At 43.3% G+C, this 17,764-nt stretch overlaps 2 protein-coding genes across 4 annotated transcripts; both read left to right on the top strand.

Moving 5' to 3' along the window:
• The first annotated feature begins 5,622 nt into the window (after nucleotides 1-5,622).
• On the top strand, nucleotides 5,623-9,456 carry LOC136497454 (cyclin-B2-1-like). Of its 2 annotated transcripts, XM_066493254.1 has the most exons (11): nucleotides 5,631-6,000; nucleotides 6,097-6,179; nucleotides 6,269-6,359; nucleotides 6,447-6,500; nucleotides 6,585-6,753; nucleotides 6,850-6,978; nucleotides 7,651-7,740; nucleotides 7,819-8,040; nucleotides 8,557-8,655; nucleotides 8,768-8,946; nucleotides 9,031-9,456. In XM_066493254.1, the coding sequence occupies exons 2-11, from the start codon at nucleotides 6,113-6,115 to the stop codon at nucleotides 9,197-9,199; spliced, it is 1,269 nt and encodes a 422-aa protein (XP_066349351.1). In that variant the 5' UTR covers nucleotides 5,631-6,000; nucleotides 6,097-6,112; the 3' UTR covers nucleotides 9,200-9,456. The 2 variants fall into 2 exon arrangements, with proteins under 2 accessions (XP_066349352.1, XP_066349351.1); XM_066493255.1 differs by lacking the exon at nucleotides 9,031-9,456 and having other exon boundaries at nucleotides 5,623-6,000; nucleotides 8,557-8,624; nucleotides 8,768-8,910.
• A 1,108-nt stretch (nucleotides 9,457-10,564) lies between these two features.
• On the top strand, nucleotides 10,565-17,467 carry LOC136496995 (protein LAZ1-like). Of its 2 annotated transcripts, XM_066492775.1 has the most exons (9): nucleotides 10,567-10,785; nucleotides 11,159-11,453; nucleotides 11,568-11,624; nucleotides 11,700-11,808; nucleotides 12,477-12,661; nucleotides 12,742-12,830; nucleotides 13,915-14,176; nucleotides 16,276-16,524; nucleotides 16,756-17,467. In XM_066492775.1, exons 2-9 carry the CDS (start codon nucleotides 11,301-11,303, stop codon nucleotides 17,071-17,073), a joined length of 1,422 nt encoding a protein of 473 aa, XP_066348872.1. In that variant the 5' UTR covers nucleotides 10,567-10,785; nucleotides 11,159-11,300; the 3' UTR covers nucleotides 17,074-17,467. The 2 variants fall into 2 exon arrangements, with proteins under 2 accessions (XP_066348871.1, XP_066348872.1); XM_066492774.1 differs by having other exon boundaries at nucleotides 10,565-10,785; nucleotides 11,568-11,808.
• The last annotated feature ends 297 nt before the right edge of the window (nucleotides 17,468-17,764 follow it).

The raw sequence follows: 17,764 nt of genomic DNA, 5'->3' as shown, positions 1-17,764 counted from the left end.
TACGAGCACTTTGGTCCTGACAACAGCGATACGCCCAGAAGTCACGGCCAAGAGGTACTCACGCGGAACTCGAGGATCGCCAAAGGTCGCACTGAAGCGATACAGCTCGCCGAATCAATGAGAACTCATAAAGAGAAAATAATGCAAATTGACGAAGTCGCCGAAAAGTAAGTAGACGCAAATGGTAGTAAAAATTGGTTTTGATATTGATTGATATGATTTACATTGCCTCTCACTCCATATTTATACCCTGATCTAAAGAGACACAACCAAACACAACTAGGACACCAAGCCCATATCTAAGGAAACACGTGACTCTTACATGAATCATACTCTAACAAATATAGAAAAGGAAATCAACTCCTATCTATTTCCCTGTCCGCCTCAATTACGATGGAAATCTCACCGTCCTCCTTCCCATCGGCATACTCCTTGTTTCATCGGCAGTACTCCTCAAGTCTTCCTTCATCGGCATACTCCCTGTTTCATCGGTAGTACTCCTCAAGTCTTCCTTCATCGGCATACTCCCTGTTTCATCGGCAGTAGTCTTCAAGCCTCCCTTCATCGGCATCACCAGCTATCGGCAACCATCTTTACAAGCTGGCTTTCATCAGCTATCAAAGTATACAGTAACTTTCCCCTTGCCGATTAGTCCACTCCGATCATTTTAACACGTGCAAAAAACGGTGTCAACACACTGATTTTAGACCCATCAGCTTAGTCCATGCCATTGCAAAGATCTTCTCCAAAGTGTTAGCTAACAGACTTGCCCCTCGACTCAACTCCCTTGTTTCGAACTGCCAGAGCGCTTTTATAAAACACAGAAGCATCCATGATAATTTTCTGTACGTCCAGGGCGCGGTAAAAAGACTACACAAGCATAAGCTTCCGGCTTTGTTCATGAATCTTGACATCCATAAAGCCTTTGACACGGTGCATTGGGGGTACTTGCTTGAGACTCTTCAGGCTCTGGGCTTCGGACAACGATGGAGTGAGTGGATCTCCATCCTCCTACGTACATCCACTTCGACACCCATCCTGAACGGAAGACGGGGGGCACTTTTAGCCATGCCAGAGGCGTCCGCCAAGGGGATCCGCTTTCCCCCATGCTTTTCATCCTAGCCATGGACCCGCTTCAACGGTTACTTGACCTGGCAACCCAACAGGGGATACTCACCCCATTACCAATCACGGCGGCAAAATGGAGAACCTCAATGTATGCAGATGACGCGGCCATTTTCGTCAACCCCACGTACGACGATGTGGACGCCGTCAAAATCATCCTGCAGGCTTTTGGCACATTCTCCGGACTTCATATTAACCTACAAAAGAGCTCAGTACATCCTATTGGTTGTGCAAACGTGGACCTAGACCAAGTCCTAGCACCTTTCACCGGCACTAGAGGGGGATTCCCATGCAAATATTTGGGCCTTCAACTACACATTAGAACACTGCAAAGGGTCCACGTGCAACCTCTCATAGACCGTATTGGGCAAAGATTACCCAAATGGAAAGGAAGACTACTAAACAGAGCGGGACGCCTCACTCTTGTAACCTCTGTCCTATCCTCCATGCCAACATACCACCTGACAGTGTTTCCTCTAGCCGCTTGGGCTAAGAAAAAGATAGACAAAATCAGGAGATCTTTCTTATGGAAGGGGGACGAGAATGCAAATGGCGGCCACTGTCTAGTTAACTGGCAAACGGTTACCAGGCCGAAAGACATGGGAGGGTTAGGGGTCCCAGACCTCGAAAGATTTGGGCGAGCCCTCCGTTTACGATGGCTATGGCAAGATTGGGTGGACGACTCCAAATCTTGGAGCGGCTCAGAGCTTCCATGTACTGAGGACGACCGCCTTCTCTTCAACTCCTCAATCATTATTTCCTTGGGGGATGGTGCAAAGACAAAGTTTTGGCACCACGGTTGGCTCGATGATCAAGATCCTAAGTACCTAGCCCCCAACTTATTCCGCCTGCTCTCAAGGACAAACCGAACGGTGCAGCAAGAGCTCCGAAACAACAATTGGATGCATAAACTTGGAAGGAAAATCACCTCGCCCATCCACATAGAGGAGTTTGTGTCCCTCTGGATACGCATACAGGATGTGCACCTGCAACAGGGCGTCCAGGACACCATCACCTAGCGTTGGACCAACGATGGGAATTACTCCACCCGATCAGCCTACAGAATACAATTCAGAGGTTCGCTCCTCCACTTTGGTACGGACTTGATTTGGAAAGCGCATGTGGAGAACAGATGCAAGATCTTCGCATGGATCTTAGTACAAGACAAAATTCTAACGGCACAAAACCTACAAAAAAGAGGGTGGCCTCACCAACAACAGTGCGTGATGTGCAATGGACCTTTAGAGACAAGCCTCCACCTATGCCTTAGTTGCCCTTTTACAAAGGCGGTTTGGAATCAAATCCTCACGTGGGAAAACTTCACTCAAATCCAACAACAGCAAAATGCAAACCCCACCCATATCAAGTCATGGTGGGAAGACGCGGCGGCAAAAGCGCTAAGAGCGGAGCGTCGTAGGCTTAACGGAGTAGCTATCTACACCTTTTGGAATATATGGAAAGAGAGAAACAGGAGAACTTTCGACAATATGAGTGAAACGGTGCCGCAGGTAGCCGCAAGGATTAAGGAAGACATTGAGCAAAGGAAGAGAGCATTCGATTACATTTAGCTCGCATACTTAAGGGGGGGGGGGACTTTAACCTAGTTGACTTTGCTTGTACATAAACTTTCTTATCTCATCTTAATTGAAAGGCAGAGCTCCTGCCAGTACGTTCAAAAAAAAAATAGTCACATGCGTCGTGCTCCGTTCTAGCCTAGCATATGCACAATGGATCACATGGAACAAGTGTGATGTTTCTGGCGTTGTCGACACACATGCTGTAGCTGGAGACCGCACAGTCAAACAAATCCCATTGTAACCATCCTCTCTCTGGCGACGCTCTTGTTTAGTAGACTGTAGATTTGGTAAGATTTTCTGAACCCAATGGAATGGTGGATTTTTCACGTGACCTTCACGATCCCTTCTGAACCCCATCCGTCGGCACCCACATGCTGTGCCACCGTGACACGCCATTAGCACAGGCCTAAGGACTGCTGATGGCGGCGCAACAACAGCTTCTTGCTGCACCGTCTCGTTTGAGGCAAATCTATGGCGATGGCTTGGGTGAATTCAAACCCTTTGTCATGGTGCAATAGGAAACCTCATGAGGACCGTCAATGATAAGATAATCCTCGAGCACTAGCTGCAATTGTGGTTGTGTGCTCCAGAACCCATAATCCGTAAATCATGCCAAATAGTTGACCACAGTTGATGGTATATCTGCTAAACTGGATACTGAACTGAAATCATCATTGACTGAAATAAAATCCACTGCTATAGTATTTATTGACAGCTGACCGTACTATGTATATTTTCTGATCGTACTGCAGCTGCATTACGTATGTCAGATACATGCGCCCGCGGCCCGCTCGCTTAGGTCAGCTAGGTTTCAAATCCAATCAATACATGGCTTCATGCGCAACGGCAATCAGGTGGTCTTTAAATTTAGGCCCCGTTTAGTTGCCAAAAAATTTTGTATAGTAACTGTCACATCGAATCTTGCGGCACATGCATGGAGTACTAAATGTAGACGAAAAAAAAACTAATTACACAGTTGGTCGAGAAATCGCGAGACGAAACTTTTGAACCTAATTAGTCTATAATTAGACACTAATTACCAAATACAAACGAAATGCTACAGTGAGCCAAAATCCAAAATTTTTTGGATCTAAACGCACCCTTAGGATGTCACATGGCATATCATATGGGAGTGTTCGGATAGTAATAATAAAAATAATAAGTTACAGAAGTTCTCAGTAATCCACGAGACGAATTTATTAAGTCTAATTAATCCGTCATTAGCATATATTTACTGTAGCACAGCATTGTCAAATCATGGATTAATTAGGCTTAAAAAATTCGTCTCACAAATTAGTCGCAATCTATGTAATTAGTTATTTTTAGTCTATATTTAATACTCTATGTATGTGTTCAAATATCCGATGCAATAGAGAGTAAACTTTAGAGAGAGGAACTAAACAAGGCCTCAGTCAAAAGGACAGTGACAATGGAGCAGCGTGCTAGAGTAAATTTCACTGGCGGTCCTCGAACTTGTCTCGAGTTCTCATCTAGGTCCCAGTACTTTTAAATTACACATTTAACTCCCTAAACTTGTTACGAGTTCTCATCCAGGTCCTGATACTTTTAAATTGTACATTTAGCTCCCTAAGCTTGTCTCAAGTTCTCATTCAGGTCCCGAATCATGCATTTAGCTCCCTAAACTTGTCTCAAGTTCTCATCTTAGTCCTAAGACTTCAAAAATACACGCCCAATTCTCTAAAATTGTATTATTGTACCATTTCGGTTCATCTTCTCCGCACACAATGCATTGCATGTGCAGAACTAGCTTCCTAGGACCTGCTTCGCTGCTTGACCGTCCTTGTTGTGCTTGCCCTACCACACGTCCCAGTCAAGCCTTCGCCGCTATGGCCCTCCTCGATTCCGCTTGACTTGCTCCTGCTCCACCTCACCATGGCATCGACCCTTGCCTCGTGGCAATCGCCTTCAACAGCACTACCGCCGCCACCACAGTCCTTTCGCTCCCTCGATGAGCAGGAGCTCATGCTCATTCTCATCATCTATTCACGCTTAGTTCCCCACACTCCCATAATGGTACAACAATACACCTTTAGGGCCCCGAGTGTGCAATTTAAAAGTATTGGGACCTGTATAAGAGCTTGGGACAAGTTTGGAGAACTAAATGCGCAATTTAAAAGTACCGGGATCTGGATGAGAACTTAGGACAAATTTAGGGAGCTAAATATGCAATTTGAAAGTACCGGGACCTGGATGAGAACTCGGGACGAGTTTAAGTACCGCTAGTGAAATTTACTCTATGCGTTTGGTAGAGTGAGCAGTTTCTCCATAAAATCACTTTTTCTCATCTAGACGTTAAAATTTTGTACAGATTCTAGTGGGAATCAAATAGGAATTACTCCATTTACACTGGAAGCTGGCTAGGAACTATAAAGACCCGTTCCCTCTTGGTCCCTATTCAAACAGATGGTGCATGCAACTAGAACATGAGAGGCCATCAGATGAGCCGTCGCTAGTCTCTGCCAAGCGGCTCCCAGCGCAGGCCCATCATCTCCTTTATGATCCCGCCGTCCGATCGCACCTAGGTCAGTGGAGCACTGGAGCGGAGCGGCGAGCGGGGGGCCGTCGAGGTCGACTGGGAGGGGCGTCGGGCGTGAGTGACGAGAGACACGACTCGGAGTCGCTCACGCTACCCGGTTACAAGTGGATCCCATGTACACCAACATGCCCACGCGTCGCTGCGAAACGTCCGCGAGCCTAGCCCGGGTCGGACGACACCGGCGTAGCCGCGCAGAGCGCAACCGGAGCCGTCTGTTTGAAACACACACGTGCACGTGCATGCCCGTTGGAGAGGGGAGGCGACCGTTACAGACGGGCAGACGGCCGGCCCTCCTCGAGCTGTCCGGTCCAGCGGCCCACTAGCCGTTGGCCTGCTTTTCCCCCTTTCAAATTCTCCCCTTCCCTCTCACGCAGCCTCGCCGCACCTAAATTCTCCCCTAGACAAACCCCAGCCCCCTTCCCTCTCAACGCTCTCTTCCGATTTCTTCTCCAAGAACAAACCAAAAACAAAATAAAACCCGCTCCAAAATATTTCCAATCCTTCCTCTCTATCTCTCTCCTCCTTCGAATCCCAAGGAGGCGGCCAGAGAGGAGAGAGAGAGAGAGAGAGAGTAGGACTAGAGAGCCGTTGCTCTGGTTGTGTTATTATTAACGCCGCCGCCGCCCCCTGCATTCGTATGGTCCGCGTCGCTCCGGGGCTCCTGCGTCCGTAAGGCACCGCCGCCGCGTCTCGGCTGGATCGACAGGCCGGCCGATCCGTCTCCTCCTCCTCCTACTGCGGGTGCGCTTGACGAATCGCTGCGCTGCGCTCTCTCCACGGGAATCGGGGGCCGTTTCTTGAATCGAATCCTGAGCCGCCGCCGTGTGCTGTGTGCAGGTCGGCGTCGGGGACGATGGCGGCGAGGGCGGCTGATGAGAACAGGAGGCCAGCGGCGGGGAAGCCCGCGCCAGGCGTCCGAGGTGGGTGCGGGCGGCGGCCCGGGCTGATCTCTTCTTGGATTGTTTGCTGCGTCGCGAGCCCATGGTTTCTGATCTCCTGATTTGTGCAGAGATGGGGAGCCGGCGCGCGCTCACGGACATCAAGAACCTCGTCGGGGTTGCCCCGTACCCCTGCGCCGTCGCCAAGAAGCCCATGCTGCAGTAATCTCCTGCCCCCAAGATCGTGTCTTTTTCGTGGTTCTTGGGGTCCAAATCTGTTTAACCGTGGCGTTCCTTTCTTCTCTCCAGGAAGAGAAGGGACGAAAAGAAGACAGCGTTGCCAAGCAGCCGGCCCATGACAAGGTTAGGACGCGTGCTAGGTGTTCTTGCACCTCTGACGTTTCTTGCAGGCTTTGATTTGATCTGGGTATTGCTTTGGTTGTTCAGGAAATTTGCCGCCTCCTTGTCGAGCAAAGAGCAACCTGAATGTCAGCCGATCCTAACTGATCTAGAACCCGGAGTTGATCAGCAGAAGGAATCAATCGGCGATGGCACCTTTGATATCGACGTGGAACTCCACGAGCCGGTAGACGATAGTGATAGTGACATCGACATGGTATTTGCACTTCTGATTTGTGCTCTTGCTCAGAAAGGGATGGGTTTTGGGCATCTTTGTCATGGCTCTGGCTTACTGTTATGTTTGGCAATGCAGGGTGAGACAGAGAACAAGGAGATGAACCAAGATGAATCGCTCATGGATATTGACAGTGCAGACTCGGGGAACCCGCTTGCAGCAACAGAATATGTTGAAGAGCTTTACAAGTTCTACAGAGAAAATGAGGTGGTTTATTGTCAGACGATGCTTATCTTGTTCCTTTTTGGTAGATAATCTCAAATCATGATTTCTGAACTTTTGCATGAATATCAGGAATGCGCAGATGCTTCATCTATAATGTGCTTATAAGAATGAACCAGTTCCTTGCGAAACTGAATAAGTTAGACCGGAAACCTGTAAGGACCATTCTATTTCAGACAAGAATCTTAACTGCAGTATGGTATAATGTGGAAATGTATGTCTAACGTTGATTAGTATCTTTTATGCACTTTAAGCAACTAGGTAAAAAAATGTAAGTATGTTTTGAATCGAGTGATACTGATATAGCACATTGGTCCACCTCACAGCCAGGAGTAGGTAACTATTGTGCTAGTTGTCATGTGCAACACATTGCAAAGTTACACTGCGCTAAAATCATCACTACATAATACTTGTACGATTGGAACCACTTCATCTGTTATACAACTGTGAAAGCTACAACAGTTCATAATGTCTTTGTACTACTAAAATTGGTTCCTAAAGTATTTTTGAAGCAAATCGTGGTCACCAGAATGAAAACTTATTGCAGACAGTATCCTTACATTCACAAAGACTTATGCAGGCTTCTACTATCTTGGAATTTTTCTATTGCAGCTTTTATTATCTTTTCAGTATTACCAATGTGGTGCTTTATGGCAGGCTAAGAGTTGTGTAAGGCCTGATTACATGTCCAGTCAACAAGATATAAACTCAAAGATGAGAGCGATTCTGATTGACTGGCTGATTGAGGTACAAAAAGCATGGACCTTACAAATTGTTCTGATCTGAAACTGCATGTTTTAATATTTTTACCGATCCTTTTGCCAGGTTCAGTACAAGTTTGACCTGATGGATGAGACGCTCTTTCTTACGGTAAACATAATAGATAGATTCTTGGAAAAGGAAGTGGTTCCAAGGAAGAAGCTACAGCTGGTTGGAGTCACAGCTATGCTTCTTGCTTGCAAATATGAGGAGGTCTCAGTTCCAGTTGTTGAGGACCTTGTGCTCATTTCTGACCGTGCCTACACAAAAGGGCAAATTCTAGAAATGGTAATCCACTAAATACAATTTGCACTCACACTGAATTCATGCTTGGTTCTTTTATACTGCATTATCTAAACGTACAATGATCATAGATTAGGATCCATACTACATCAGCAAATAAGTAACATTTCCTTACAGCAAACATGGATCTTTTACTGCAAAATTGTAATTATATCCTTTCTACATAAGTGGAACATGTCAGAGTTGGTCAATTTGTAATCTTTTGAGTTATTTCTCGCACTTCTGCAAATCCTTGCACAGTCTTCTTTTTTTAGAAGATGGTGTACACTTGATCATGATGATATCCATATACTGCTTTAGTGAGTAAATAACATTTACTTAAAGCAGACAAAGATTATTACTGCAAAAATGCAACTCTATCCTTTCTACATCAGTGCACCATGTCAATTGTAATCTTTCGGATGATTTCTCCATGTTTTACATACCCTTGCATTCTTTCTTCTTTTTATAGTGATTATTTGTTATTTTTGGCTAAGAGTTGAAAATCTTCTGATTGAGCAGGAAAAGTTGATTCTGAACACGCTGCAATTCAACATGTCTGTTCCAACACCTTATGTCTTCTTGAAGAGGTTTCTGAAAGCTGCAGACGCAGATAAACAAGTGAAATATCACTAAACTCTGATCTTCTTTTTGTCTACTTGGATAAACAAAACACCAGTAGTAGTGATCTTTTGGTTTTACGATTGACACTGCCCACTGTTGTATCTTGCAGCTTGAGCTAGTGTCATTTTTCATGCTGGAGCTCTGCTTGGTAGAATATCAAATGCTGAATTATCGGCCTTCGCATCTGGCTGCTGCTGCGGTTTATACTGCACAATGTGCTATTAATCGTTGCCCTCACTGGACAAAGGTTTGCGAGTCACATAGCAGATACACTAGCGACCAACTCCTGTAAGTCCATTTCAAGTCACTTCCTCACTGCATTTACAAGCATCTGTATCCTGACTTTCTGTGTATCTTTTGCTGTTCTCTCAGGGAGTGCTCGAGGATGATGGTAGACTTTCACCAGAAGGCTGGAACTGGCAAGCTCACTGGCGTGCACAGGAAGTACAGTACCTACAAGTTCGGGTGCGCGACCAAGACTTTGCCAGCGCAGTTCCTGCTGGAGTCAGGAGGGACACCGCCTCCTTCAGGTGCAATCTAGTTGAATCGCCCTATTCAACTGGGTGGTGGATTTTTTAAGTTTTTAGCATACTCCGTGAACAAGATGCAGAAAACATCGTGTTGATGTTGCCCAAAAGTGCATCGAATTTCCTTGGAGAGTTATGATTAACTGTTTTTTTTTTTATCTATGACGGTCGGTCAGGTCGTGCAGTTATACTGCGGCTAATAACGAACTGTCCTGTTCAGGAATGCTGTTGGAACCTTGTAAAGAAAACAATTTCTGAATCAAATGGTGTCCAAAATGTTCTCTCATTTCGATGTTCACTTGATGGTGTCGATGTTGTTGGAACCTTGTTCTCTCATTTGACATTTGAACGTGGGCACGTGACTGATGCCGCCCCTCGCAGGTCTTAGTGGAGCGGTGCCACTCAAATGTAGCGCAGACGCGCAGCCAGATAGATATCTTGGGTTTGAGATCTGTCTTGCCATGCAAAGTTTTTAAAACATAATATACACTTGTTTTAAACATTTTCTAGATTTTTCTTATTTTCCTAAAGCTAAACCTCATTTTTCGAAGTTTCCAAAGATGTTTTTTGTGAATCTAAATATTTTATTTAAAATTTTCAAATCTAAATCTTTAATTCTTGTTTGGGAATTTTAAAAAGTTCTATGATTTAAAATTCTTGTCTAGTATTTATAGATTATTTAATTAAAAAAACAAACCAGCCTTCATACGAAAGAGATATAACTTATAAGATGTCTGGCTGTTGATGCTAAATCCGATCAAGGCACTAGCAAGAGCTAGATCGTTTGAGCTGCACATGGTTGAGATACACGGAGGAAGCTCTAAACGGCGAAATCGATTTGACGCTTGTTCTACCTAGAACGCTGATCGTCTATGATCTTGTCATATAAACAAAGGATGATAATCTTATCTTAGTAGCAAACACACACATAATTTATAAGTTTTGAGATTGGATGAGCCTCCAAAGGAAAATCTCCATTTGACCTTGGACTACCAAAACCGGTTTAAACGGTGTTCATGTTTATAGAGAAGCTAGCTTGAGGGTGTTTTTTCTGTAATTTTCATTTTTGCAAATTTGACCAATTTAATTCAAATTTGATCACTTTTATATACACGTGGTTGTTTAGTCTATCTTTATTCTTTAACTTTCATGTTCATGTTTTGGCTGTCACGTTGGTTTTAAAGTTTGCAGAGAAAAGTTAAAGCCGTTATTAGAAGAGACCGAGTTTTGGCTGTCAAAATGTGGGCTACGGCCCATGAAGCTGTCCTGTCCAGAGTCAGCTCGGCCCGGACTCCCCGACTCCCCGTTCCCCCAGCTACGCTACGCCCTACGCCCCACGCCCGCCTGCGCAAAACCAATTGGCGTCACGTCGTTGCCTTTCCGAAAACCAGCGGGGTCCACTGGAAAGAGAAGAGGAGACAGAGGGGGCGACGCCGTCACGATTCGCGCTCGCGATTTGCCCCCCTTTTCCACCTCCCCGTCCGCCTCGCGGGAAATCACGCGCAGCGACGCTCGAATCACCTTGATCCAACAGGGGAATCAGCACGGGGCAGCCTCTCCGACCCATTCCCACAGCCGGTTGGGCGAGTCGTCGGCTCAGGTTTCCTTCGAGCCCCTCTGTTCCTTTCAATTCCTTCAAATTCATGCTGCCATGCCCCACGGGAGGTTCTCTTGCCCGTCACGTAGCTGCGCGTTCCTTCTGGTTCTTCTCGAAGGAGATTGGGCGATCTGATGCGATTTCGTGTTTAATTTTGGTCGGTTGCAAGCCCTTTTCGTTGCCTAGGTTTTTGGTGGGGTTGGTCGTGTTGGTGGTCTCAATGTAGTTGTACTGTATTCAGTTCATTATCAACTCTACGGGACTAGTTAGATTGTTTGCGTTTGGATGCTTTGTGCTTCATTCATGGATCGTCGACCAGTCCGTGGGAATGAATTTCCCAGGTTCAGGATTTCACACTTTTGAGCTCACATTGCAGATAATAGACTGGGCGTCTGGATCCAGGAGGTTTGATCCCGTTAATTTGAATTGAAGTGCCAGCTTTCGGTCAGGAAGGTGATGTTGGATGATGCTGACGGACTTTGAAAGCATACGGGTTCAAAGAAGTGTTGTCTGTCACCATGAGGGTCAATATTGGGCTCCTAGTGCCCTTGATGGCACAATACTCCGCACCCATATGGGCTACTTTAGTTGCTGGGTTCTTCATGCTGCTTGCGCTTTCGCTCTCCATGTACCTGATATTTGAGCATCTCTCAGCATACAACAATCCAGAGGTTTCTAGTTTCTATTTTTGCAGTCCTATCATCATTTTTTTACATAATTCTGTTTATCAAGAACCATCGCAAAGCATAATTTTCACTGTTTTAGGTTCTGTTCTACTTCTACAGGAACAGAAATTTGTACTGGGTGTTATTCTCATGGTCCCTTGCTATGCAATTGAGTCGGTAAGGCCTCTAAAACACTTTATTTATGTGCTACGTTACTCCATCAGCGTGTCTAATATTCTTCTTTTGGAACAGTATATTTCTTTGATAAATCCAAATACAAGTGTTTACTGTGGCATCCTACGTGATGGTTATGAAGCATTTGCAATGTACTGCTTTGGAAGATATATTACTGCATGTTTAGGTAAGTTATGCCTATAGACATTGCTTTCTTAGAATACATGTAGTGTTGTGTTCTTACTTCTAGCTGTCACTGTATTTTGCTTTTGCATATGGAGTGTTATTTCAAAGAGCACGAATGTAACATAATTTTGAACAATGCAATCTTTTTTGTCCTAATAAATTAGCTTCTTGTATGTACCACTGTGGGCCTGCCGTCGTGCATACTGGAGTCACATCGATGTGTTGTAATTCCGGGGGGGGGATCTTATTTATTACACTGGATGCTAAGAATATCAGGTAGTTCATAATAAGATTACTGTAGCGTTAGCAAAATCGAGGCGCTGTTTCAGAGTCAAATATTGTCCAGTGGCAGGCAGGCAGCAGTCTACTTATATCATTTCTCTTTGGAGTCCAGAGACTGTTTCAGCTTGCAATTGCTAGATTGTAATTTTAAAATCCAAGGCTAAAAGAAACCCCTATATTTCAATACCGGATTACAGCAATCTGCAATCTGGTTTCCACCAGCCTTTAAAATCTACAAGGTGCTTTTCACAATCTTCAGCTAAAACAATCAAACCCTTACATTTGTCTTTCTGATACACTTCATGATATATATTGTTTGGTGCACTTGCAGCTTTCATATTTTGTTCTCTTCATTTGTGTGTGTTTATTATGTCTGATCAAATGTAGGTGGGGAAGATAAAACAATAGCTTTTTTGAAGAGGGAAGGTGGCTCTGGTTCTGGGCAGCCTCTACTGCATCATGCATCTGAGAAGGGAATCATACACCATCATTTTCCTGTAAATTTTGTATTGAAGCCCTGGAGATTGGGGACACGGTTCTACCTGATTATCAAATTTGGAATCTTCCAATATGTATTTCCACAAGCCCTTGCAAATTCTTTTATCTGAGAAGTCAAAAATAAGACTTAGTTATGTCCTTTTTGCACCTGCAGGTGATCATAAAAACCCTCACCGCTACATTATCTCTTCTTCTAGAACCTTTTGGTGTTTATTGTGATGGAGAATTCAATTTACGATGTGGGTAAGACAAACATTTCCTTTCTAGTTCTGTCTTCAAATCTGAAAATTGCATCTTCCTTACATTGGTTTTTGTTTATGCGCAAGCTATGTTTGTTGAATGGAATTGCCGCGTCATCCTTATGATACATGTACTGCTCCTTTTTTTTTTTTAAAGACGGCAAATGATTTTGCTTTGCTGAAAATATTATTAGAAGAAGACAATTGGCCCAGTTTATAAGGGAATCTGGTCCCAAAAACCGCACAACTAGGGGTACAAACCACGAACAACTTGATTTGTAGAACACACAACTCGGGGTACACAAATCATCCCCACACAACTTCAGTGCTCCAACCGTACAACTAGGGGTACACATCTGACACCTCCAGTCGAAAGACCAAAAGCCGACAATCCAATCGCTTGGCATCACAATTCACCTAGAAGAGCATCACTGAACATGACTTACAACTATCTCTGCACAAATTCACCAGCTAAGCACGCCGGGACAACTATGCTAGTCCAAACATCAGGGCAACTACTCAAAGCTGTCTGCACAAAACCAAAAACTAACAAGGAAAAAGAGTGGCATCAAACCAGATGGAAAGCGCCAAGCCACAGAGCTGGAATAGCCTAGCGAAGCATTCAAGAAGGCAACGGCACCGGGGAACAGTGTATCTGCCCTCCAGGCCATCGACGCCCCCCAAGTTGATCTGGCCAACCCTGATGCCAAACCACCAAATGCCACAGGAGCAGAAAAGAGGAGGGGGAGGAAGGAAAGGGAAGGGAGGGGAGAAGGCGCAGGGGAGAGGGCCTCGCCACCATCCTCCTCACTACTCGCCAGGCCTTTGGCAGGCAGCTCTGGCGGCGGCAGAGGCAGAGATAGGGTTGAGGGAGGGGTGCTGACAAGGGATATGGGTGCTGCCTGATGCGGACGATGTGGGGGGTTTCTCCACTGTACTATGTCATGCTTTCATTGGGGAAAAAAATCACATCTTAATTGCTCGTTTTCCATTATGAATGAACCAATGTTGAGATAGCTAAATCAGTTATTTCATATCCTCTTTTTACATTTTGTTCTAAAACCCCAATGCATATATTTGTGATGCAGGTACCCTTACTTTGCTGCAGTTCTCAACTTTAGTCAATATTGGGCCCTGTACTGTCTAGTAGCATGGTATACAGCTACCAAGGACGAATTGGCACCTATAAAGCCTCTGGCTAAATTTCTTTCTTTCAAATCGATAGTATTCTTGACTTGGTGGCAAGGTGTGGTGATTGCAATAATGTATGCTTTCGGCCTTCTTAGAAGTCCTTTAGCCCAGAGCTTGGAGTTAAAATCAAGCATTCAAGATTTCATTATTTGCATAGAGGTATTCATCCTTCCAGAGTGTCTTTTTATTATACTAGCAAATATGCCCGTGCGTTGCAACGGAAAAAAACTATCTAATGTTAAGGTAAAACAAATCTTGCTAGAATTTTTTTTCTTTAATCATAAGGCACAAAGATGTACCCATAATGATATCATAACTTTAACTTTATAGTATCAATGTGTTGGTAGATATCGAGTTTGGTGACTCTTTTGAAGGACTCATAAAAATTTGTCAAACCGAATTTTCTTCGGTTATTGCGGTTCCTCAATATCAGGAACCAAATTTTTCGTTTCCGGTTCTTTCAGTTTTGGTTAATTATGTTCAGGCCTACAAACTTGTATAGACGTGTTTTGTCTTAGAATCAGACTCTAGACAGTGATTGCATCATCAATTTCATTTTGTTTTGAATCAAACTCTCTACCATGCATGGATGCGGATTTCTCTAACATGGACATTAGATATTTTATATATTATATATATAATATGCAGATTAATCTAATACATGCAATGCCATGGTTTTACACTTCTTTTGTCCCGTAAACCAATGTTTTCTGATCGGCTTATCGTTCCTAATCGGTCTGGTACCGATTAGGACGATCAGGACGATTAATCGACCTCTGATCGGTCTAATCGTCCATATAATCGTCCAGCATATAGCAGGACTATATAAGTATATATCATATATGTATGGTATATATATAATATACCATATACTATATATTTATATAGTAGACATCGAGCATTACTATATATTCATATATATATTTATATACCATAATAGACATCGAGCATATACCATATACTATACAGTAGACATCGAGCATTACTATTTATATAGTAGACATCGAGCATATACCATATACTATATACCATATACTATATATATATGTATGGTACATATATAATATACCATATACTATATAATATACCATATACTATATATTTATATACCATATACTATATATTCATATATGTCATCCTAAGTGCTGATCGGCAAAGAGACCTAATCGGACGATTAATCGCGATTAATCGACGATTAATCGGACGATCAGGTTTCTGATCGCTCTGATCGAATCGGAGGGCCTAATCAAGTGCTAAGTACCGATAAGGACGATTAATCGCGATTAATCGCGATTAATCGGACGATCAGAAAACATTGCCGTAAACTCTAAGGTGTTAACTACTCGTTGAATAGAATTTTTTATTATAGATCATATAAAACATGTGGTGCGGTTTTCTATTATTTATCTATTTATTATAATTTATATGATTTTCTGTTATTTATATGGGATCTGGGTACGATCCCTGGCTAGGCTTGTATTTTTTGCTTTTTTTCCCACAGGTGTACGAGTAGGCTTGTATTTTTTCCGTTTTTTTTACAGGTGTTGGCGGTTTCCTCGCTGAACAGAAAAGAAACTAAACAAAGAAATTCTACCCTTCTTTCCTTTTTATTAGATTTCTATTCTTATATTTTTGTAATTGGATTAAGATTCCTATTCCGGTTATTTGGAGTTGGAGAGATCTAATTGGATTAATATAGGATTTCTAGTTGTCCATATTATTATATTTTTCCTATTTGGATTAAGATTCCTATTCACAAGAAATTGGAGAGATCTAATTGGATTAGGATTCCTAGTTATATATAGAGAAGGGCTATAGGTGGTTTTCCACATTCACAAAGTTAGTTAAGATATGGCTGGACCAAAAAAATACGTGGAGAGAAATTTTGCCTCTTTATTATTATAGGTATAGATAGATAAATAATTTATCGATTAGTTTTGAGTCCTATCCTAATTTGATACAGACTCTGAGAAGGGCAGATTGGAGGACGGAAAAAAGAATCTAGGAAAAAAATAATACGAATAGAACCCGGAGTGGAATAGAACCCGGACTGGAATAGGAAAAAAGATATACAAGCATACCGGAGTGGAAAAAGAGGCAGAAAAAAAGTTATGGCAGAAAAAAAAGTTACGGCGGAAATTTTGCCTTTTTATTATTAGGTATAGATATATTCGCCTTTGCTTAAAAGAATCCATTTCTTTCATGTTTATGTGGCTAGTTGTAGATATCTGATAGCACCATGTCTTCCTCCAGGACAGATGGGCATTGCTTCAGTTGTTCACCTCTTTGTGTTCCCAGCCAAGCCCTATGCACTCTTAACTAATCAGTCACCTGGAAACATTTCTGTACTTGGGGACTATGTATCCTCTGACCCTGTGGACCCTTTTGAAATTAAGGAAAGCAACCGTCCTACCAAAATGAAGCTTCCACAGTTGGAACCAGATGAGAGAAGCGTGACAAACATAAAAGAAAGTGTTCGGGACTTTGTTGTCGGCAGTGGAGAATATGTGAGTTCTGGGACCAAATCTTCTTTCTGAGCACTACCGACAAATTTCCTCTCTTTATACATTATTAGGTTGGGTTTTGATTTTTTTTGAACCAGTAGAATAAATCTTACCTTGACACGGTCTAATATGTTCTCTTCTATTATGTAATTTATGGGTTGTGTGGGTTTGCAGAATATGTTTGTGAGCATAATTTCCATGCTTTGTCGTGTTTTCTTCTCCCCATTAACTTAGGTGATCAAGGATTTCAAATTCACTGTTAACCAAGCAGTGCGGCCAGTGGAGAAGCGCTTTGATAAATTGATGAAAAAGAATGATAAGCGTAAGAAAAGCCAGGATGACAACTGGGTGAGTGCAGCAACACCAGAGAGACCTGTTCGTGGGATTGATGATCCATTATTAAGCGGAAGCACAAGTGACAGTGGTGTCACAAAGGGCAAAAAACATCGCAGAGTTGTGAGCTCAGCTGCTGCTGCGGACAGCTGGGGAGGTGGTGATCAAGCTTCTGATGGATATGAGATCAGGGGTCGCCGCTGGGCTGTAAAAAGCTAACGATTCTACTTTGCGAGAAGGTAAATTCAAACTATATCACGTGGAAAAAAAAGGACTCGTAGGTTTGCATTTGCTGGTGAACTCGATGGCAACTGTGACTGCGATACTGGCCATTTTGGAACTTCGCAAGTTCAGACTGTCTTTGTATAGGTATACTTAGGTAGTTGATAATGATAGGTAACCTATGTGCATAGATTGTTAATTTCTTTTCTTTTTCTTGGTCAAGTCGGTACTGATATGTGGTGTTGCAAAAATGTAGAAGTACAGTAGTTTTTTTTTTTTTTCATTCTTTGGAAATGGAAACGCGTGTTCTTGCTTAGTTGTGTCCATTTGGACATATTTGTGTAAACACAGTTACATGGATTATTGATCTGAACAACGATACACTGCATAACTGAGAAGTGCCAGAATTGCATACTCTCTCGAGTACCAGAACAGCAGTGAAGGACGCTGATGCTATATTTTTCTTTCTCCTCGAGGAATAATGTGTTGTGTTAATACGGAGTATCTGTATCTGTATTGCATCCTGCATGTGTAGAAGCACGGGCGGATCCATATAGGTTCGACTGGGTGCGGCCGCACCCAGACCAATACGCAAAATATGCTGTACGATACAGGTTCCTACCGTATTCGCACCCCTCTCGCACAATCATCTGCACCCACAGCTCAGCTCAGCCAGAGAGATGGAGCC

Source organism: Miscanthus floridulus, chromosome 12 (assembly GCF_019320115.1).
Source record: "Miscanthus floridulus cultivar M001 chromosome 12, ASM1932011v1, whole genome shotgun sequence".
NCBI lineage: Eukaryota > Viridiplantae > Streptophyta > Magnoliopsida > Poales > Poaceae > Miscanthus > Miscanthus floridulus.
This window is presented reverse-complemented; position numbering and strand designations above follow the sequence as displayed.